Source organism: Carassius gibelio, chromosome B2, assembly GCF_023724105.1.
Source record: "Carassius gibelio isolate Cgi1373 ecotype wild population from Czech Republic chromosome B2, carGib1.2-hapl.c, whole genome shotgun sequence".
In the NCBI taxonomy this organism is placed as follows: Eukaryota; Metazoa; Chordata; class Actinopteri; order Cypriniformes; family Cyprinidae; genus Carassius; species Carassius gibelio.
The window spans coordinates 19,697,020-19,721,452 of NC_068397.1; the positions used below are offsets into that span (position 1 = coordinate 19,697,020).

The 24,433-nt window shown below is 37.0% G+C and overlaps 2 protein-coding genes and 1 long non-coding RNA gene across 6 annotated transcripts in view; all 3 read left to right on the top strand.

Annotated features, from left to right (window-relative positions):
* Positions 1-584: 584 nt before the first annotated feature.
* On the top strand, positions 585-2,603 carry LOC127951109 (transcriptional regulator Myc-B-like). The gene is made up of 4 exons (XM_052548773.1): positions 585-743; positions 1,356-1,803; positions 2,068-2,190; positions 2,475-2,603. Exons 2-4 carry the CDS (start codon positions 1,365-1,367, stop codon positions 2,522-2,524), a joined length of 612 nt encoding a protein of 203 aa, XP_052404733.1. The 5' UTR covers positions 585-743; positions 1,356-1,364; the 3' UTR covers positions 2,525-2,603.
* A 3,441-nt stretch (positions 2,604-6,044) lies between these two features.
* Positions 6,045-8,715, top strand: LOC127951108 (transcriptional regulator Myc-B). Its single transcript, XM_052548772.1, has 3 exons — positions 6,045-6,673; positions 6,964-7,588; positions 7,852-8,715. The coding sequence occupies exons 2-3, from the start codon at positions 6,973-6,975 to the stop codon at positions 8,376-8,378; spliced, it is 1,143 nt and encodes a 380-aa protein (XP_052404732.1). The 5' UTR covers positions 6,045-6,673; positions 6,964-6,972; the 3' UTR covers positions 8,379-8,715.
* A 1,265-nt stretch (positions 8,716-9,980) lies between these two features.
* Positions 9,981-24,433, top strand: part of LOC127950721 (uncharacterized) — a 48,939-nt gene continuing 34,486 nt past the window's right edge. For 2 of the 4 annotated variants that reach the window (XR_008152520.1, XR_008152522.1), the window contains exon 1: positions 9,981-10,171. This is a non-coding gene — a long non-coding RNA (uncharacterized LOC127950721). The remainder of the gene's footprint in view (positions 10,172-24,433) is intronic. The other 2 variants (XR_008152521.1, XR_008152523.1) reach the window with 2 other exon arrangements.

The following is a 24,433-nucleotide window of genomic DNA, read 5'->3' on the forward strand; positions in this document are numbered from 1 at the left end:
TTTTTTTTTTTGCTGAACTCTACTGTAGCCATTTGGACTAGTCATAACATAAGACGAGTAAAAAAGCAGATCTGGCTAGTAAGAATCAGAGGCAGAGCAGGGCAATCTTTTTTTCTGGTTAGGAAAACGTCATCAGTGAGTGGTAAACTTTAAATAAATGCGCACGAGTATCGACTGATTGGACTGTATGAGAGTTTTTATATTATGCAATAATAAATAAAGAATTTGTGAATTCAGGATATTTATTTGTGTGTGCAAATTTTATTTATCAGATGTTTACGGTGTATATAATGTACTCGGTAGCCTACATCAGTCTATATTTGATATCCCAGTTTTCTAAAGTTAAATTATGTTGAAGGCTGGTTTAACTCCCACTGGTCATTGTCTTGAAGATCGGGGGGAGAAAAAAAATTAACTGTACCTTGTGAGCAGTTTTGTAATGCGCAGTTTACCAATCTGTCCACATGGATGTAAATTGACAATCTGTACCCACAGTTTAAAATCAGTCCACACGAACTGTAAAACCGTGCACACTGTTTAATTTATTTTATTCACTGTTCTTCACTGTTATTACTCTTCCCAGAACATAGGGGGATTCAATAGAAAAAGTCTCTTGTTTTGTGCTTGTTTTCACAGGCCTGGTTGCTTATCTCGCGACATCTGGCAACACTGCTTTGGACTTACTTTCACGCACTGACATCTCGCTGAATTGTCGGTCTTTATTCAGTTTCACCACATCTACGGTAAGTCTTTCTGTATGATTTATTCTCACATTGGACGTTTTTATCTATCTATCTATCTATCTATCTATCTATCTATCTATCTATCTATCTATCTATCTGTCTGTCTGTCTGTCTGTCTGTCTTATATTGTTCTCTCTCCTTCTCTCTATATATGTATATATATAACGTTATATAAATTATAAACACTCTAAGCAATAAAAAAAAAATTATAAAATGTGTCGTCATTCAAATGTAGGCTACCATCTTTTCCTGTTTCTATTGACACTGCAAACCATGTAGCTTTTTTTTTTTTTTTAATCTTTTAAAGATGTATAAAATACGCTTCGCCACGGCTAAAATGAGCGCTTCCTCAATGTTTGAATTTCTACTTCTACTCATTTATGACATATGAATACGTAACGTTATTTATATGCCTATGCTTGCTTATTCTGGTCCCACGTCTGCACGTGATGCGAAATTTTTCGTAGGACCTGCTTCCGTTCCGGTCAGACTCATTCGCAAGCGTATGAATGGAAGTCAGAGGAACAAAAAGAGCACTGTGATAGCCCCTTTAAGATAAATAACAGGTTGTGCAACATTTAAAGGGCGGTTTTATCCATTATTTATTCACAGGTATTCACCATGCCGCTGAATTCATGTATGGCGAGTAAAAATTACGATTTCGACTACGAATCTTACCAGCCCTATTTCTATTTCGACAATGATGATGAGGATTTCTATAACCAGCAGCACGGACAGCCACCGTCGCCCATTGACTACTCCTCGATTATCATTAAGGACTGTATGTGGAGTGGTTTCTCCGCTGCGGCTAAACTGGAGAAGGCGGTGTCTGAGAGATTAGCGTCGCTCCAGGCGGCGAGGAAAGAGTCCTCCAGGAGCGACAGCTACCTCCAGGACATGAGCACTCCTGTTGCCTCACAGTGCATTGACCCGTCAGTGGTGTGCCCTTTCCCGCTGACTGACAGCTCAAAGCCGTGTAGACCGTCATCAAAACCGACTTCCCCAACACTGCCGCTGGACACTCCTCCGAACAGCGGGAGCAGCAGTGACAGCGATTCCGGTGAGTAACGGTCAGCTTTTTCTATGCGGATTAAAACGAAGTGTACCTTACACTTTTAGATAAGTTTCCATTTATTAGTTGTAATTATTGTTGCTTATTGTGTGTTTTTTTACAATGTTGTAAGAAATTGTGGTGGCTAATACTAGATTTTAGCGTAAAATGCGTAAAGATACGCCCTGCTCACTGCATGTTATTCTAAGTAAACTTGTCTAGACTAGAATAAGCAGAACGGCAAATTGACGTTTTTGTTTTTAACGCAAACAGATGACGAAGAGGAGGAGGAAATCGACGCAAGGCATCAGAGCACCGTCGTCCTCAAGCGGTGTCACGTTAATATTCACCAACACAATTACGCCGCGCAGCCGTCCACGCGGAGCGAGCATAACGGTCAGTTTTTTTTAATGCGGATTAACACTTTTAAATGCTGATAAAAAGTTTTATATAAGTTTCCATTTATTAGCTGTAATTTTTGCTGTTTGTTTTTTTCTTTCTTCTTCTTCTTCTTCTCAATGTTAGAATTTGTGATGGTTAAAGCGTAAAAAGTAGATTGTAGCGTCAATTGCGTAAAGAGACGCCCCGCCCACTCCATAATATTCTAAGCAAAGATGTCTAGACTAGAATGAATAAGCAGAACGGCAAACTGAGATTTGTTCGCTTTTTAACCCAAACAGATGACGAAGAGGACGAGGAAATTGAAATTTATATTTCCTGCACAATGTAAAGTCATGATAGAAACATTTATTATAGTTTCAGTTTAAGTCTTTAGTCCTCTAATTAAACAGTGAAAATGTGGTTTAAAATGGTCTGTGGTGTGGTTCTTGTGTTCTGTCTAATATTAAATTGAAGATAAGTGTGTGTTTGTAACATTTACTGCAGTTGGTGAGAAGTCTGCAACATAGAACACGGAAAAGTATCCTAGATGAGAGCGAATTGATTTCATAGTAGTGAAATGACGCCCTCTATCGTGTAACTTTGACACTGTCATGAAATCCGAACACAGATAGTTACACATTCACTTCTGAGGGCTCAGGTTTTTGGATATATTTATTTATTCATTTATTGAATTAACTTGATTAAAACCCCATATGACTGGGTAAGGGCGTCATCATGTGACACAAAGCAGCCATTACAGCATGTTAAAAAAAAATTCTGTGTATTCAAAACATTTCCAAATGCATTAACTATAACATGAAATATCTTGATTCTCACCTTTTTATAGATTATTTTGATCTATTAGGCGATGGGCAAAATAACATAATAATGTAGTCTATGAACTATGCATAAAAACCTGTGTTTACTTAATTAACATATGGGTGTCATGCCATAACATATTTTTAATACGATTGACTTCATATTTAATCTGAATTCAACATTGAAGATCAATGTGAATAAAAACATTGCAAGTTACTACTTATTGATATACTAGTTATAACACGTTCGTTGTACAAAAAGATGGCAAATAATATTTAAATTATCAAAGAACATTTTCACTGACAGTCTAGTAGAAGCACTCTCAAAAACTCCCATTTAAATTACTGAAGCCGTTTATACTATGAAATTAATATCTTACAGATTCGTTCACACTTTTGCACTTTGTTGTTTCTGACCAGATCATTTTCCAGAAAGAGGTATTCAGTCAGTGAGAGAGTGAAGAAAACACCGGTATTTTTAGCGATGACTTATCTGAACTCCTCTGATTGATCTCTGCATTCATAAGCTCAACAGAATTGTGTGTGATTGGTTATAATGCGCAGTGCTGTACAAACGCTCAGCACCAGCCAGAGAACTCAGATTTGAATTTAGCATATGAAGATATAACACACTGAACTCACACCGTTGTGATTAAATCAAACAGACCTATAGAAAATATTAAATGTTTTTGTGTGTGTGTGTGTGTGTGTGTGTGTTGTGTTGTGTGTGTCTTTTGGAAGCTGCATTCAAAATCCACTTGGCTCAAAAATCTGCGGGGATACGTGCCCCTCACTTTGAATGGGCATGACACCTCTGCTACTGGGAATGTTTCTTCTGGTAGCATCTTATAATGTTAAATTCATTAACAGTAATTAATGCATTACGTGTCAAAGGCCAACAATTTTTCATCATTTATGCATATAGTAATAATAATTTAACATTAGTAAACGTAATATGAAAAAAAATAATTAGTTAACATTTAATAGATTTTTTGCTGTTATAATAATAAAAAAATAATACAATCATTGTTAATTATAACTTCCTAATCCCTAAAGCATTAAAGTGAAAGTTCACTCAAAAATTAAGATGTCATAATTTACTAATCCTTATGTCATTCCAAAACTATGACTTTCTTTCTTTGAAACACGAGAGAAGAATTTCTGAAGAAGTGTTTTTGTTGATATAGTAGAAGTCAAAAAGATTCAGTCTTATTTTGGACCCCATTGACTTTTATTGTATGATCATAAAAAGTTTAAATATTCTACTTAAAATATATTATTTTGTGTTTTACAGAAGAATGACATGACTGTCGGATTAGAATGACATGAGGGTGTGTAAACAATGAGAGTTTTCATGTTAGCCTGAACCAACTTTGGCGTTTGATTCAACTTGATTCAGTGTTGCAGTTTAATCTATTTCCCTTAATCAAACTTTCCCCCTACTGTACATAGTACCATTTGGGATATGTTTTTAGCATGTTACCTGGCAGACATTGACAAAAATCTGATGTGTAAATGTGATGAGTCATGATTTGTTTGGCCTCCACTCAACGATGAAGTGCAGATGGTCCAACACTATGTATGGTACACTGCATTCCCATGGGGTCAGGCTTTCCCTTGCGCACACTTGGCTCTGAGATTCAAACCTTTAATAGTAACCCCAGTGTAAAAGCCCTCCCCTCCCCACCTCCCTCACACCCATGACTAAACATGGGCCCTTGGCATTCTGCAAACTAAGGGAAGGCAGGTCGAGTTGAATGTCTGGTAGTAAAGCAGACCTGTCGATTCTCAGAAGCATAGTGTGAGAGGGTGGGGCCTTATGAATCTGTGCTAAGCCATATATCACACTTCATTATGCCATCTTGAAAAGTATCAAGTGCTCACATAGAATAGCATCACTATTCAATCATCCAGATTTTTTAAAGCTCTGTGATCTGTGGGACACAGAAAATATTATTTGTAGCATTAAGTGAGTGAATAAAAGTGAATTGTAACCACAACTGTTTAAGGCAAAATTATCTGTGAAGAACAACAACAACAACCAAATAAATAAATAATAATGATATCAAAATGGCTTCTTCTTTTCTTTTTTTCTGTTTTGAGCTTGTTGGTCACTGGAAAAAGAATGTTTAAATGCAGGTTTTTTCTTTTTTTTTCTTTTTTTCCTTTTTTTTTTTACAAAGAAGCAGTACAGCTGGTTGATAAAAATGTTTACTGAGCACCAAATCAGAATATTTGAATGATTTCTGAAGGATCGCGTGACACTGAAGACTGGAGAAATAACTGCTGAAAATTCAGCTGTGCCATCACAGGAGTAAAATACCTTTTAGCACTTTTAAATTAGAAACCAATCACTATCAACAAATCTTACAGACTCCAAACTTTGATAAATATTGTTTTATTGTGCCCATACAGAAATATTTTGAACAAAACAATTAAGGATTATTATGGATTATACAACTAAATCAATATACCACTGGGCTACATTTTATTCAACAATTTGTTCCCAAAAATATTCAAATTAGGTCCCAAGACACAAATAAACACCAGTTTAAAATAACCTTAAAACGGTTTAAGTATTTGAATCGTGCTTAATATAACACTCAATTAAAAAGCGTAATTACTGCAGATAAACTCAATGTTTGCCTCAGACAGATTAATTATTATATCACTCAATTGAGTTCAATCCTGATAATTATTACAGATAGCCACCAGAGGGAAGCACAAACCACTTCTCTGACAGAATCGAGGTGTGCTCCTTCATGCATCAGTTCAAGATCAAACACTACATCAGACTCATTTTGATAATCAGTAATAAAACTGACTCTAATTTTGATTTATTCGTAATAAAGTGATGATGATAATTATGATGATGATGATTACAACATAGCCTATGTAATATGCAACATTACAGCATTACTGTAATGCAAATAACGACCGTAACTGCATTAAATAACAATAAACAATTCACATTCTCAAAAATAATCGTCAAAGTGCTTAATGTTATTATCAGAAATAATTATTAGGATAATTAGGATGTCTGTGGATTTATTCTATGAAACAGTTACATTTTTGTGATATAAAATCACCCCTTCTGACACCCAGCACAATCATCTGTGAGAGGATCTAGTAATCGGTGTCAATAAGAAGCGTTGGGTTCTGCTGTAGTCTACTACACACTCAATGATTCTCGGAATTATCCTCATGCATAACTCAAGTGTTCTCATAAACTCCGCCCCGGAACAACTCCGCGCTAACAAGTAGTACCATTTGTAACTCGTTTCCATTAAATAAGGTCACATCTCAAGCATTATTTTTCATTTATACATACATTTTTATTCAGTTGTTCTCATTTCATATGTTTTATTAGAGCAATTAACAAGAAACGAACAAGTTTGTGTTCTGTTCATCTTTCCACGCCCTGCTTATTTGGCGGGAACGGCGCATGAATATCTAGGAGAGTAAAACAACCTAGGAGGGGGAAAACAAACCGTAGTATTAAAACTCACGCCAGCAGCTGTTCGAAATCTTGCAGTAAGTGACAAGCAGTCGCTCGTGTGCAGCAGTCGAGTTTGCGCGGCGCCACCCACTCCCACTTTGGACTTACTTTTACCTGATAGTTCACATACACTGACATCTCGCTGAATTGTCAGTCTTTATTCAGTTTCACCTAATTTACGGTAAGTCTTTCTGAATGATGCTTTATTCTCACGTTGAACGTTTTTATCTATCTATCTATCTATATATATATATATGGCCAACCTTATGTCTTTAAACCTTTTGGATCATAAAATCAAGACTATATTCTTAGGTATTTTAAGTTTTCTGTATTGTTTAATGCGTGACATTCAGTTGATGAGTTTGCAAGATAACTATACTGCACTGAAATTTAGACCTAAGATGAATAACAAGTTGTGCAACATTTAAAGGGCGGTCTCATTTAAAGTGTTTATCCATAATTTATTCACAGGTATTCACCATGCCGCTGAATTCAAGTATGGCGAGTAAAAATTACGATTACGACTACGACTCCTACCAGCCCTATTTCTATTTCGACAACGAGGATGAGGATTTTTATAACCAGCAGCACGGACAGCCACCGGCGCCCAATGAAGACATATGGAAGAAATTTGAACTGCTCCCCACTCCGCCGCTCTCCCCGAGCCGGCGTCCCTCGCTGTCAGACCCCTTCCCCTCCACGGCCGACCAGCTGGAAATGGTGTCGGAGTTTCTCGGGGACGACGTGGTCAACCACAGTTTTATTTGCGACGCGGACTACTCCCAGACTCTACTGAAGTCGATTATCATTCAGGACTGTATGTGGAGTGGTTTCTCCGCTGCGGCTAAACTGGAGAAGGCGGTGTCTGAGAGATTAGCGTCGCTCCAGGCGGCGAGGAAAGAGTCCTCCAGGAGCGACAGCTACCTCCAGGACATGAGCACTCCTGTTGCCTCACAGTGCATTGACCCGTCAGTGGTGTGCCCTTTCCCGCTGACTGACAGCTCAAAGCCGTGTAGACCGTCATCAAAACCGACTTCCCCAACACTGCCGCTGGACACTCCTCCGAACAGCGGGAGCAGCAGTGACAGCGATTCCGGTGAGTAACGGTCAGCTTTTTTTATATAATGCGGATTAAAACGAAGTGTACTTTACACTTTTAGATAAGTTTCCATTTATTAGTTGTAATTATTGTTGCTTATTGTGTTTTTTACAATGTAAGAATTTGTGGTGGCTAATACTAGATTTTAGGGTCAAATGCGTAGAGACGCCCCGCCCACTGCGTGTTATTCTACGTAAACTTGTCTAGACTAGAATAAGCTGACCGGCAATTGACATTTTTTTTTTTTTTAACCCAAACAGATGACGAAGAGGAGGAGGAAATTGACGTTGTCACGGTGGAAAAGAGAAAGTCCGCGAGAAAGCCTGACGCAAACGCAACGCATCAAAGCCCCGTCGTCCTCAAGCGGTGTCATGTTAATATTCACCAACACAATTACGCCGCGCAGCCGTCCACGCGGAGCGAGCAGCCTGCAGTCAAGCGGATTAAATTCGAGAGTCACATCCGGATGTTAAAACAAATGAATCACAACCGCAAATGCGCGAGTCCCAGGACGTCGGACTCTGAGGATAACGACAAACGCAGGACTCATAACGTTCTCGAGCGGCAACGGCGGAACGAGCTCAAACTCAGTTTCTTCGCGCTGAGAGACGTGATCCCTGACGTGGCCAACAACGAGAAAGCTGCCAAAGTGGTGATACTCAAGAAGGCGACGCAGTGCATAGCGACCATGCAAGAAGATGAACAAAAACTTATGTCACTTAAGGAGCAATTAAGGAGGAAATGTGAACATTTGAAACAGAGACTTGAGCAGCTGAGCAGTTCTTAACTTGCTTGGACTTAATTTATGGACTGAACTTGTTTTAAGTGTCCTTGTATGATTATGTCAAGTCAATACAAGGTCTTGAGGGTGTGGCAAGTAGTGAGCAATCTGACATTGATATATACAGTTACACTGCCTCAATGTGAACATAATGGAGGTTATACTTATTTGTATTTAATTTAATTTTTTAGTAATGAAATGGTCTGCAGTTCCATTTACTGTTTACCATTAACTTAATGTTTTGTTTTTGTAAGTTTTGTACATATTGCATATATGTATTCAAGATGTTGTTGATTACCGAATCGTAAAATGCATTTCTCTATAAAACTGTGTTTTTGGCTAATCCTGTATTGTGGACTCATTACTTTTGCTTATTTCACTCTCATGATACCTTCAAAGCCCTCAATTAGGTAATCCATTAAGAAAATACAGTCACACACACACATTTGATGTTTAATAGATTTGGCATATTTTCAGTGTACGTAAGACACTATTTTACATAACTTACCTTGGCAGTGCAATCATCTGTTTGTAACTTTAAGGATGACTAGTGCTTGTGTCAGAGATACACTCTCGATTTACAAGTATCAAAGCCAGTGCCTTATGTAAATCTCACATCTACATATTGATTTCATGTCACTGACTGTTAATGATCTTGACTACACTTGTTTGAGTAAGTGGTGTTTGCAGTGGGCTCAGTTTTTGTTAACTGCATGTTCTACAAGAAAATAAAGATGAGCGTGTCTGATTCTGAGAGTACCTAATTTAACTTTCTTATAAGAGCTTAGATGCACCTGCTGGTCAAAAATGTCACATTCCCTTCAGGGGATGGGTTTTGAAGACCATACTGGAACAGGGAGTTACATAAGCAAACCATCTTATTTCTTTCTTCAACTCACAAGTGACATATTTGTGAAAAAAAAAACAGTATTTAAGGGTTCGGTAGATGGCATACATACTCCTTTTCATACCCAGTTTTCACTTTTTTTTTTGCCCATAATTTTCCCTGATATCATTTTTTTTTCTTTTTTTTCTGCTAACTGGATGTTGGACGATTAGTAACTAAACTACTGCATGGATGAAGACTAAATCAGACTAAATATGTTCTGTGTGCCTTTTCTGAACACATGCTTAAACCTTATCTATTCACACTTTTAATACTCTGTGGACCATGATTTAAAAAATAAAAACATTAAAACATGCTTCAGTTTGTCAGGCATCCTCAAATGAGCCACTTACACATCCAGAGGTAAAGGCTGTGATTGCATTTGATGGTTTACCTAATCATACATGCATTATTCTCATTACAATAATTTCTAGCGAATACATTATGATTATTACATTCTTTATGGTAGGTAAGAGTCTTTATGACCAACCTTGGGCCCATGTAGATGAAAACTCAGAGAAGGAAGACTCCTGAAAAAGTGACATCTATCACAGACAGTGTCTGCTTGTCTGATCATTTAGGGTAAAAGTTTTAGTGTCAAACACTATGATATTTACAGTCACTGTAAGGATGATAATGAAGCTAAACAGACTATATAGTATAAATTTACGAGGCAGAAAATATTTTCTTATCGTTTTGTGGAGTAATAGATGAAGGTGTAACGCGGTGACGTCAAGCCCAGATCTGACTCTATGCAAAGCGCCCCACGACGCGCGTGCAGCTGAGCACATGGAGGAGAGAGGACGTACACTTAGCAGCCTGGCTAATGTAGCCCGTGGGGCGCAAAATATTGGCAAATGAAGAACATTTCAGATCTGAAAAGTGGACTGACCTGCCTTAGGCTTCCTACATGGTAAGATCCTTTTCTATTGTTGCGTTTAAGGTGTATCCTGTTGTTGTGAAACATCTTAGCTTTAGCTTAACTGTGCTCATGTTTTGTGCCACAGGTGCTGTTGGGATTTAATTCCGTTTTATAAACAATAGTCAATATCGATTTGAATGGCAAACTCGAAACACTTTATTGTAAACTGTTATTCATTTCATTATTAACAATTTTATTATTGTACATTCATTCGGGTAATGGACTTTGTATGTTTATCATCAGTGATTTGTTGTTGTGATTTGTCAGAGCTTTTCCTCTTGATTCAGCGCCACATAATATTGGCGTTTGCAATTTTCTATTAACTTTTATGTAGGCATGACATTAATGTCACAGTTTTTTATGTTACCTATAGAAAACACTCAGTTAATGGCAACTTTATAGACTTTGTATAGAGTTTGTCTAACTTGGTTGTCTAGAAGTGGTTAATAAAAGTTACTCCAGTGCACTCGTTTTTGTAAAAAGAAGCAACATTTTTGTAAAAAGAAACATACAATTCCAATGTTACTCTTTTATGTGCATATTTGATAAATTGCAGTTATTTTTTATCAGCAAGCAGATCCATTGATACATTTTAAAATATGATGCATTAAATGTACCATTAAATGTATTTTCCAGAAAACAAATTAAGGTCGGGTTTGTAGTTTTATTTTGTCTTAATTTGAAGGTTTTGTCATTGTCACTATTTAAGCAGTGCCTGTCTTCCCGCTGTACAGCATGTTGACGGAGTCCATAAATTATTTTCTAAGGCACTCCGTCTGTCATTGGAGTTAGGACTACCCTGTAAGAGATTTATGATCTGGAAGTCATGAGGAGGTTTCCTCTACCGTTATATGATGTCAAATGGTGCTATAAAGCATGGAATCCTGTAGAAAATTGAATGGGAGAAAGTATAATCCTACATATGAAAATAACACAGTGACTGTTGGACTGGCATTCCAAACCTCTTTGCGTTTCTTTCTTCTGTGGAACACAAACTTTTTTTTTTCGTTCATGCAATAAAAGTCGACAGGGCGCTGTGTTGTTTTGAACGCCAATGTCCATTGACCAAAGCATTTGAAACATTTTTCAGAGTAACTTCTTTTGTGTTCTGCAGATACAATTCTTCATACAATTTTTATTTTTTCCCTTCTAGTTGTCCCTGAAGTACTGCTGACACTTCCAAATGTGCATCTCATCACTAATGCAGGAGCATTGTGCAGATCTGTAAATTAAAAGGAACATACTTGCCTGTACAAAGCTGTTCCATACCTTCAGTGTGTCCCTTGAGAGCAGACCTGACTCAATCAGATAGCTTAGATTTCAGTCTGTTACTTTGCGGTTGAACGGTCACTATTATTAAGTGGCCCACGCATGGGTCCCCTTTTCAGTGCAGCTGAAATTTTCAGTTTAGGATCATCTGTGTTAACCTGGGGTCTAAGACCGTGGGTGACCATGTTTACAGGGAATATGGCACATCACCCTCAAAACAGTTGACATATAAATTGTCTTTCATATAAACTCTATACTGCTGACTTCATTATTCATTGGTCATGAAGCATGGATTCAGATGCACCTGGGGAGATGTAGCAGCTGGTGGACCATACAGAAATGATTGCTGCAGCAACATGGCTGAATTAGTTTTTATTAGATGAGCACAAATGTTGAAGTTGATGCATTGGATGGCACTTTGTAGAAGTTAATGATCCAGAAACAGAGCTGGCTGGTTGGTCTCCCATATGGGAACACAAGTTAGTGTTTGGTTAAGGCATCACTTTTCTGATCCCATTATATAGCTTCATGTATGGGTTTTCAGAAGTTGAATGGGCGTTGTTGTTATATAGAGGTTTGCATTAGGGATGGGCGTTTTCCGCAAATATCACATTCAAATCCATTTATCCTTTGCTGGAATTTCCACGTCTTCATAGAGAGAGTGCGTCATTGTTGCTTAGCAATGGCAGACGCCTCAGGAGCGCTTCTGCCCGAGCTCTTTGGAAAGAAGGAGAAAGTGGCGCACCTAGCGTTTTCCACACGTTTTTAGGCCCGATATGTGAACGGCCCCTTATTCATTCATTAATTATTTTTTGCTTGCATACGTCTTCAAATATGTCGTGGAGAATCACAGAAAATGACCAAATTAGGTTTTATTGTGAACTTTTTTTCTTTTCTTTTTTTTTGCCAAAATTCGAATATAATTTTTATTTATCGAATAATTAGAGCAGAACGAATATTCGAATGTTCGACTCTCCGTGCACACCCCTAGTTTGCATAAGCTGAAGCCCAAACCCGGTCTGGAAATGACCAGGGGTCTCTGTAATAATTTAACCTTCGTAATCATCGGGAAGGAGGAGGCGGGAACCGGTGAACAATCAACTGAGACTTTAATAATCAAAAATAAACACAAAACACAACTAAAAGCCCAGGCCTGGTCCTCTCTCTTCCTTCACTGTCGTTGCTCCAGTTTTATATCCTTCCATCTCCTCCGTGGGACTCGAGACCGGTGGGTCGAGCAGGTGTAGTTCATCTCCAATCACTCCACCGGCCTCGCCCGTTCCCACGACTCTCGGCCCCGCCCCACTCGTCACAGTCTCATTTATAAACGTTGCGTATGCACAAATTGGGCATAGAAACATGCGTACGCAATTTTTCACGCACATCATGATTTAAAAAAATTAACTTGGTGTAAATATGTTCACACCATATGGACATTATAAACCAGGAGTAACCAACCCTGCTTCTGGCACTTACTTCAATATTATGGTAGACACTGCTGGATTCAAAAAATAGATGTTCATCCACAAAATGGCATACATTAAATTTTATTTGAATTGTTTAAAACAAAAAAAGTTTTAAAATACTATTTGGCCAGTGTAAAATAATATCAACTCTATTCTAAAATATATCTGAAAATAACTTTAAACCATTTTTTTATGGATATTTTCATATATTTATTATAAAGCAAAACAAGGATACTGGATAATTTTTATGGTTGGGTATCGATTGGGTTTTATACGATACCGGTGGCATTTCGATACTTTTAAAATGGTACTGGAGCCTAAACAGTGCCTGATACTGATACCGATACTTCTATAAAAAATAATAAATAAATAAATCCTAAAAAGGATAACATTAAAGAACATTAAAAAGATTTAAAATAAATCCATAGCTTTCACACACTCTTTGCATACTCTCATTTGCCAAGCTTCCCTTACTCTAAGGCTAATAAATGTATTTCATGATCTGGGTCATTATTTAATACAAGACCACACAATGTTTCTACTGTATCTCTTTTAATCTCGCTGATATTTAGTTAAAATGAGTGCTGTCTGTCTGTCCCTGTTTTTAATCAGTTGATACAGTGAATGACTGTATCATTGTTCTTTATAAAGTAGCAACAATGCCATTTGTAAAGTACAGTCTTAGGCACATTAGTATTTTCACCCCAAAAAAGTGTTTTAAGCCAGTTATTTATATATTTTGCTGTAGTATGTCAGAAGGAAATATAAGTTTACATTTCCAAACATTGATTTTGCCATCAATTTTAATAATAGTCTAGTGAGATTGTTGAATGCACAAGCAGTCTGACAACAGACTGCCTTAGACTAAGACTTTTGCAGAGTAGTGTATGTATAAAGGATGTATTATTAAATTGAGTATATTTAAATATGTATAATTAAAGTATTTGTTCATATGTGTTAAGGGCGAATTTGTGTACAGTTGGTGCCGGGTTTTGGTACCCAACCCTAATAATTTTTAGCAATAAAAATGTATGTGTGTGGCAAAAATTCCATTATCGTCCCCATCTCATAATTCCTTAATGTCTCGGTGTTAAACTTGGTGTCACGTGGATGGGACTATGCATGTAAATGATATGGAGATGAGGTTATGCATACTAAAACTAGGCATTGAAAGTTCCATAAATGGTGATTTCAGGGAGGAGATGGGGTGTAGATGCACGTATGCACATTCTTGACAATCCTTCTGCCATTGCTGTTTTGTACAGTAAGAATTTTTGCCAAACCATAGCCAGAAATATTGCTGTGAAATATTTACTTATTTGATATTTTAGTGAATAGTTTAATTTTGAATGCCATTTCATTACAAGTAACAATTTCGGTTTCCTTTAGAATCAGACATAAACAAGAATTGATTCACAATTCAGGGAGAGTGTTCAGTAAAAGCTGTAAATGAATCTAAATTTATTTAATTTCAAATAATTTAACTAACCAGCTAATATTTATTAAGAATATAGACAAAACATGTATTAGTGTAATTGTCTATTGGCAATATGTTTAATCTGTTCTATATTTATTTTTTATTTATTAAAAATAACATGAATTATCTATTTTCCACTTATATAAATCAGTTACTTACAAAAAAATCACAAATCCCTTTACTCTACTCTTACTGTAATATATGTATCATGATACACTAATGATTCATTATTACTTAAAATTATATTGAATAATACAAAAAAATAACTCCACATGATGTTTCTCTCTTTGCCATTTAGTTCTTTCAGACAATGTGTGTCTTTAATCATTTCTGTGCATGGCTGCAAAACGTAATGCCGAAATACACAATGATATGTTTTAAATAAATAAATGTAAAACAAATAATGATCGTTTTCTAAAGTATGTTTTCATGGGTGATTTGGGATTGGCAGTGAAGCAGCTGTCACATGACAAGGACAATATGATGAATGTAGTATGTTACAAACATATACTATTTACATACAAAGTAATTAAGTCAAAGAAGTATCCAGTCTGCATTTCTAGACACAGCCTCCCTTATTTTATTTCCACCCTCAGTGATTAAAACCAGAAACGCTGTGACTCTTAAAGGCGTGGTTGTACAATGCTTTGCTTCGACTCATTGTTGTAGTCCCAGAATGTTTTATATTAAAAGTTAAAGATTAATATGTTATTTACTTTTACATAAATTGCGAACTCAACCTAATTCATCACAAAAATGGTTCAAACTCATATTTTTTATCAGACAGCAGACATCTATTGTTACATCATAATAGAAACATTCTGTTCATCTGTAGTGAAAGTCAGACTGCGGTTAGGATGGTCACTCAACCACGGCCTGAACTCCTGTTCTCTTTCATTTACATAACCAGACACTGTATATTTTTCTCAATATCAAAGACCAGAGAAATCTTTATTTAAACTCTGTTCCCCTGCGGAGTGACGGAGTTGTAATTGCTGGTTGAGTTCTGTCCATTTTTGGCTCTTAGCATTGAGCATTTAATGTCCCTGAGTCTCATCCTGTCCTTCTCACACGGGGGTCATTCAGGGCACTTGGAAACCTCCCAAATACTGAGAGAAGCAGCTCCTCTCTCTCTCTCTCTCTCTCTCTCTCTCTCTCTCTTTTTGTGATACTGCAGTATGCATTGGCTCTTTAGGGATTGATATGAAACTTTATCTTCAGCAGAAGCTTCCATAAGAGGCTACGATATTTAGCCAAGTGCTCAGCTGTTATGTGTTATGTTACATGCTTTGTAAAAGATGTCAGAGACCGGAGTTATCTTATTGCTCTCGCTCACCCATCACCTAGTTCTGTGGATCTCAACTGGTTGGTCATGACCCAAAATTGGGTCACAAATCATTGTTAATTAATACCAAAATGGATTTTGAAATATAATAATTGTTTCCTTACGGGTTTCCTCAAAGCTCCTATGAATTATTTTGCATCACCCATATCATTCAGACAAAGGGTTCTGCTCATGACCTATGAATGGCTTACTTACAGTTGTCTTTGCACTGCAATCCAAGATAGAAGGAAGCATTACACATCTGATGTTTAGTTACTGTTGCAAATGTTTTACACTCACATCAATACATTGCCCTGCCATAAACGTGATGGCTATATTGCATTGTAGCTTCTTGTCAAAATATAGGTGATCAAACCAGTTCTTGATGTAAATGCTGAAGCATTCCTTGAAGGCTAGAAGTGATCAGATGGCACATATTTTATCTCCCAGCTTTTTTACGAGCATTTTATGGATCAGATAGCAATTCCTAGAGTCCAGGTTTGTTCGTCATGGCTGAATGAAGCAATAGCTGTGGTGAAGAGAGTGGCCTTCCCTTTCATGTAATGGGATGAGTAGTTGAGGACTCAATGACTTGGGCTCTTCCGCAAAAGCTCTTCATTTCCCCAGGGAGGCTTGAATTGCTCTGGCCTGCCCATGTAAAAGAGAGGAGATAGCCGGCCATCTGGAGAACACGATATTATCACCACTAGTTCCTGTCATTTTAAGAGCCCCATCATCCCCCCGCTAGCACATCATCTCTCTTGGCCTTAACGCATGTTAAATGGTATGTTAGCCATCAGCTGTCATATATTTTATGTTGTCTTGTTTTCTTTTGTTCATTTATATCTGCATGGCTATTGTAAACCACACTTAAATGTACACTGAGAGAGCTCAGTAACATGTCCTTTGTGGGTTGTGTTTATGTCGGTGTGTATGTTTGAGTGTTGGGGTGTGCTTGTAAGTTTGTGTGTGTTAGAGTATCATGTTCTCCTGCACACACACGGATGTATAGACATATTGCAGCCAAACACAATGAATTATTAAACTGAGCTCATATTGTGTGCTTGTTGGAAGCTGCAAACAGAAGCCACACAACAAATGTGAAATTTTATATATATATATATATATATATATATATATATATATATATATATATATATAACAAAAATAAATTTATATTTATAATATAAGCTCACTCTTTGTTCTCAAATAACATCTGAAGGAATAGGAGGAATTGTTTGTCTCTATATATTTTCAGATTAATGTCTAATATTAGATACTGTATTTTGTCTAAATTAAATCTTTAAATACTACAAACTAAAATCAGTCATTTTAAATTGTGCAAGTGAATTGTCACCACAACAATATGTATGAAGAGTGCATGTTAAAGATTACGGTTTACAACTTAGTACTGTATTTTTAACAATAAAAAGTGTTATTTTAGTATAAATATACTATTGTAATATTTATATTTTTTTTATTATTTTATCTTTTAATTTTAGTTTTTGGCAATTTGTTTTTTTTTTATTTATTTTTTATTTTTTATTTTTTATTCCAGGTAAAGATTTTTTGTTAATGATGACAGCATTGGCATTGCACAGTTACATTAAAAATATCATCTGATGCTAAATAAAAAACTTCTAATAATGGCTGATAAGTAATCTAGTACCAATATATTTTGATACCTTAAATGTTAAGGTATTGAGCTCAAAGTAGTTTTACACTTACATTCCCATCCCGAGAAGTGTGCTAAATTGGGATGAATGTCTCCTGATTTGATTTACCTAGATGTCCTGTGGTGGAGGGCGAGTGAGTTTGAAAGGTGTTAGTTTAACTGGCAGGGGGCTTTCCAGAACAGATGGGACAGTAGTTGGGCATTACATTCTCTACTGTGGTGGTGTTAATGCTCTCTGGAGTCTTATGATGTAATGCTGCTGAGCAGATGCCTGCACAGATCTTGATGTAAGAAAAGAGCAATGAAGTGTGTTATCCGCAGCCAAAAGTCAAGAGCTAACTGTGGCATGAGTGGATGCCTGACTAATATATTTACAAGAGTTCTTCTGGATATGCTGGTAGTGTGTAATAGGAGTTTTATTTACATTTTGTTATGTAGTCTTAATTTTTTTTTTTTTTTTTTTTTTTGCATTGGTTTGGTAATTAGTCAGTCTTTTCCTTTTTTCTGACAAAAGCAACACTGTGTGTGTGTTAAAACAATAAACTACAGTTGTAGGGCAATACAAAACAACAGTTAAGGCTGTTAGAGGACACCTGGCCAAACAGTTCCTTTTACTTCCCCTGTTTAGGAGTAAATGTCTTGTGATAGTTCCTGTTAAACATTATTCATTGAAGCTAAGGCTACAACCGTCAAGGTTGTTGTAATTAAACATTTTTAAATTGTAATGAAAATGTCTTAACTCAGTCTTCCTGTGCATCACAAGATTTTTCTGGTGATGCATCCAAATGTTTTGTCTGCCTAAAACCCTTTACTTTCTCACAATCGACTGCAAGTGTGGCGTTCAGATTATCCTTCATCCCATCAGCATCTGATGTATGGAACCAATATATTTTATTTTTATTTTTAGAAAATCACTCTGATGCATTACAATACTATAGCAATTATATAAATATATTACTATACCTTTATGTGCTAGATCAGTGGTTCCCAACCTTTTTCAACTCACGGCCCACACAACCAAACACAAATGTTTGTGCGGCCCACTTCAAAAAAAATTAACTGACCCCTCTATTGTTGGGTTAATAACTTAGTACAGAATCTAGATTGTTAACTGTATTTATTGAATGAACTAGGGCTGTGCGATATGGACAAAAAAAAATAAAAAATCAATTTGATCAATTTTGAGATTGTGTCACACACTGATATGCTTTTACAGTCATAAATGCATTCAGGATTAATTTGAAACATATTTCCAAAAGAAAACCTATTAGAGCTTTATCAAAAAGTTGTAACGTCTCTAGAACAGACATGAGTCAAAATTATCACTATAGTAAAGATGTAACAAAATGTATAGACTTAAAAAAAGATCCTGTTTACAGGGACTTATTTTTTTCTTTTTTGTCATGTATTGTTCATAGAGCTCAACAATTGTAGCGGTGCCTCAGGTGTTTGCAGTGTGTATACAGTATGTGTATGCGGTCAGCAGCGAGAGCGCATAAATATAACGCGAAAGAACATTAAAATAATGCACGAGTGCAAATCTCTGTTCACATGCAGATTTCCTTTGCTCTGTCACAAAACCAGACATGAAAACCACTGTGCTAGATAATTGCAAAAGTAATCAATCTAAAAATAGATAGAACAAAATCAATATTAACTAGTGTTCATTCTTATACAGGTGCATCTCAATAAATTAGAATGTCATGGAAAAGTTCATTTATTTCAATAATTCAACTCAAATTGTGAAACTTGTTTATTAAATAAATTCAATGCACACAGACTGAAGTAGTTTAAGTCTTTGGTTCTTTTAATTGTGATGATTTTGGTTCACATTTAACAAAAACCCACCAATTCACGGTCTCAACAAACTAGAATACTTCATAAGACCAATATAAAAAAATGAATTGTTGGCCTTTTGGAAATTATGTTCATTAACTGTACATTTACTCAATACTTGGTGGCACAACATTTCTTGGTAAATGGGTGCAGTGATTTTGGTTTTCAAAAAACACAATGGACCAACACCAGCAGATGACATTGCATCCTGTGGACTGTGGAAACTTAACACCGGAGAACAACTTGGGCTATGAGCTTCTCCATCCGTCCTCCAGAATCTAGGACCTTGGTTTCCAAATTAAATACAAAACTTCATATCCTCTGAAAAGGGGACTTTGGACCACTGGGTAACAGTCCAGTTCTTCTTCTCCTTTGCCCAGGTAAGACACCTCTGATGCTGTCTGTGGTTCAGGAGCTGCTTAACAAGAGGAATACGACAACTGTAGCCAAAATCCTTGACATGTCTGTATGCCTTGACACCAGCCTCAGTCCATTCCTTGTGAAGTTCACTCAAATTCTTGAATCGATTTTGCCTGACAATCCTCATAAGGCTGTGGTTCTCTCAGTTGGTTGTGCTTTTTTTTGTTCCACACTTTTTTCCTTCCACTTAGCTTTGTTAAAATGCTTGGATACAGCACTCTGCGAACAGCCAGCTTCTTTGGCAATGAATGTTTTTGGCTTACCCTCCTTGTGAATGATTGTCTTCTGAACAACTGTCAGATCAGCAGTCTTCCCCATGATTGTGTAACCCAGTGAACCAAACTGAGAGAGCATTTTTAAGGCTCAGGAAACCTTTGCAGGTGTTTTGAGTTGATTAGCTGATTGGCATGTCACCATATTCTAATTTGTTGAGATTGTGAATCTGTGGATTTTTGTTAAATGTAATTACCAAAAGACTTAAACTACTTCAGTCTGTGTGCATTGAATTTATTTAATACTTTATTTAATGCAATTACTGAATTAAATTAGCTTTTCCATGACATTCTTATTTGAGATGCACCTGTACTTATGTATGCACCTTAAACGATAACTCTTAAAACAAAATGTTTTGCATTTCAAAAGTTCTTTTATGATTATCAGAGCTTATAACAAATGAAAGTCAGAAATCTCAAAATATTATAATATTTACATTTGAGTTTCATTTAAATGATCATCCCTACAATATAAATTAAGGCTGTCTCTCGTTCTTTGAAACCACAATAAAAGAAGACCGTTGACTTGGCAGTGGTCCAGAAGACGGTCATTGACACCCTTCACAAAGAAGGTAGGTTTCAAAAGGTCATTACTGAAAGTGGTTGCTGTTCACAGAGTGCTGTATTAACTTTTTCACTATATATATATATATATATATATATATATATATATATATATATATATATATATATTTAGATGCACCTGCAAAATGATCAAAATAAAACAATGGATTCTGTACCCTTTTGTGTTTAATCCATAATATGTAAACATTATTAGGAAGGTAATAGTTCTGTAATTAGGTAATCTATCTAAGCAGTGACATCTTAGGCTGCTTAAGCTAATAGAGTTGGTTTTTCCCTTTGTGTCCTTGGAAGCAAATTTCATAGTGTATTTTCCCCTTCTTTGTTAAATCACATTCATATGAGATCTTTAATTGAATACCGTTTTTGATGGTTTCTGTAAATATGGATATTACTGAATGCTGGTTATGCCAGAGCTTCAGCCATAATGACTTTATTTAATTTTGAGACTTGAACAGGATGAACTAGCTCTCTGTTCATTACCAGTGCCTTGAGGACTGATTCAGCCTGACTGATTCTGGAGTTCTGTCTCATGAAGGCCTTTCTCCTCTCTCTCTCTCTCTCTCTCTCTCTCTCTCTCTCTCAATTAGTCTGTGGAGTAGTCGAAATAGGATGAACCAAAGTGCTTCACAAATTGATTTAAACTACTAAGGAAGCATCTCACATGTTATGATTTGAATCCAGAAGGCGTGATTTTCAAACAGCTGAGCTGAGTTTGGCTTTTTCAATGAAGAAAACTCAGCTGGGTCATAGACCCCAGTTGTGGCATGTTTCATATGAGGAATGATTTGTGGAGCTCATATCCTGGTGCAGCGTGTGAAGATTCGGTCCTTCATTCCATGTACAGTTTCACAGGGCCGACTGCTTCAGCTGTCCCATGTAGGCTTTTCCTGGAAGTGAGACTTGAAGATTTCTTCCATGAGTCTTCTTGGAATCACATTTTTTTTATTCTTAGAGATGCTTTTGGGAGTCTTGTTACAGCCACGTGTCACAGACCTACATGACCTCGTGGAATATTCTGCACTTGAATTCATCCATGCATTCTTATGACTGATATTCTTGCTGTGTTGGCCAGTGACCAACTCTCTGCATAAAATCAAAGTTGAGTAAACTGTTTGTGCATTTAAACAGAACAAGAGTCCATGGAGACTCTACTCTTCCAAGTAGGGCCCTTGAAAGCAGATATTTAGACAAAATTATGAAACCTTTTTTCTTGATCTTCCAAGCTATAAATAACTCAACGTTATTCCAGCTCCACTGTAAGCCTTCTTAGAAGCCGCTGAGAACAGGCTGTGAAAATTTGTTTAAATTTACTGATTAGCAGATAAAATGGAAACACAGATGTAACAATATGCTAATCGTTATGTTCAGTGTAACTTATTTCTGTTATTTATTCTGATTTTGGTGTCAGATTGAAAATTCAAAAGATGCCTTTATCTTTGTGGGTCACTCAAGGTGCTTGATCATTATATATTTGTGAATCCACAGCATTGAAATGTATAAACACCCTTGTGCTAAAGCAATGTGCATGTACATGAGTTTAAATTGAAATAATTGGCTTTCACCATGTTGCATGTTTTTTTCCTTTATGTTGCTTGTTTTCGCAGGTGGAAAGCCTGATCATCGGCCCTCACACAATATTGGCCCATTGTTCGGAAAGAAGGATCTCACAGTTTGGCCCGACTCCAGTGAGCTTCCAGTAAACTCTACATTTTTAGAGGGTCTTTATATCGGTGACAGCTGGCCACCTAAAATATAATAGAGTAATAACTTCTGAACGTATTCACTAAATAACAGGAAGGAAATTAGGAGTTCTTGTGCAGTGTTATTCCAGTAACCTGGTATTCTACGTAACTTGACCATCATAGCTAAAGCCACAGCACCATCTTGCTTTGTCAGGATCGGATTGTTCAAAAGGACCACTTGTATGTCCTAAACTGCCAGTCTTGCAATGTTATATAATCTAATTGAAACCAGTTAGTACTTAAAAATATCCACAGACCAAAAGAACAGAAACACCCTACATCCAGAGGAAAAATTGAAAGGAGACTTTCAATAGTTTTATAGCACTGCCCTTTCTTTAGTAACAATCCTCTTGAGAGGGTCTTTTGAAATGGTTAAGAATAGATTTGCATTTCTCAAATAGCCGTGTTGCCAATTGAGTCTGCGAAGTGTGAAGCAGTCTCATCTTCTTAGGTGGCGTTCGCTTTCTTTCTGTTGATTATGAATGAGCTGTCATTCTCTCGTTCTCTCTCAGTTTGTCTTTTCCATCATGACACAGTGATTTACTGATCTACCCTCTCATGTTCCCTCTTTTTTGCTGAGTCACAGCGTGTATTTAAAGAGTTGCAGTTGGAGACCGGAGTGGTATAACGGGATTTGCTTACACATCGTGAAGCGGTTTGCTGCAGTCATATTACAAGTGGAAGATCTAAAGCAGGACAAACGGTGTGGTTAGCTATGTGTACTCTTATTAGCATGTAGCAAAAACCAAAAAGACCAAACTAGGATGGAGTTGAGAGGCCGGCAGTTTCTATTTTAGATCTGCAGTCTGTAATATACACACTTAAGCTGCCAGGTCTCTTAAAATACTTCTGATCTCAATCTAGTCCAAGAATTGGCATCCTGTTCAGTGGCCAGAGATCATCGCTGTTTCTGGTCGGTACGATATCATTATAATGACTCAGTAAAGAGCAAAGTCTGTTTCTCCCCTCTTTCTTTAAGGTCATTTAATTCTAGGGATGCATCGATCCGATACTCGGGATCAGTATAGCTTCTGATACTGGCATTTTATGCTGATCGGGTATCCAAATCCGATATTGTGCGTGTACTATTCTGTGTTGTTGTTGAGGCCCATGAAAGGAACGAAAACATCATAAAGCACCAAAAAGTTTTTATGGACATACTTCGTGTTCTGAAGCTGTTCCATAGTTCAATATGAGGTACAGATTAAAATTATTAAATTCATGAAATTCAAGTTCACAAACTTTCTTTCCGCTGCAACTGTCTGTCATCCTCCACTCAGCAATCAAACTGTGTCTCGCGCTCGGTTACTACAGTCAAAACGATGAACTCTTTCAAGAGCGCACAGTAGGGGAAGTCGTGGCCTAGTGATTAGAGAGTTTGACTCCTAACCCTAGGGTTGTGGGTGCGAGTCTCGGGCTGGCAATACAACGACTTAGGTGCCCTTGAGCAAGGCACCGAATCCCTAACTGCTCCCCGGGTGCTGCAGCATAAATGGCTGCCCACTGCTCCGGATGTGTGTTCACAGTGTGTGTGTGTTCACTGCTGTGTGTGTGCACTTTGGATGGGTTAAATGCAGAGCACGAATTCTGAATATGGGTCACCATACCTGGCTGAATGTCATGTCACTTTCGCTTTTTTTTTTTTTTTTTTAAGTAACTGAGGTTTAAAACTGTTCAAAGAAAAGGCTCAATAAGCTTACGCACTGATTTAATACACTACGTATAAATATCTCTTCCCTTTGTACTAGTGATGTCTGCTTTGCGAACAAATCGTTTGATTTAACCAGTTCTTCTTAGTGAACTGGTCGAACCAGTTCACCAAATCGGACTGAATCGTTTGAACTGGTTGGCGTCTTCAGTTAACATTAATCCACAAATTACTTAAATTATTCACTTTTTAACATGGCTGGCGCTCTCTCTGAATCGAACTTAACCAATATCCTGGAGTAATTCATTTACTCAAACAGTACACTGACTGAACTGCTGTGAAAAGACAACTGAAGATGAAGTTGAGCCGAGCAGCTTGTGTGTTGTACTTTGCAGACACGGAGGACTGCGCAGCATGTGACTCCGTGTTGTATCAAGCTCATCATTCTGCGCACAGGATGTGCATAAGCGCTCTGTGATGCTCTATATTGGCATAAGTTATCAGTAGTCTTTCTTGTTCTGTTCTGTTGCTGCCTTTAT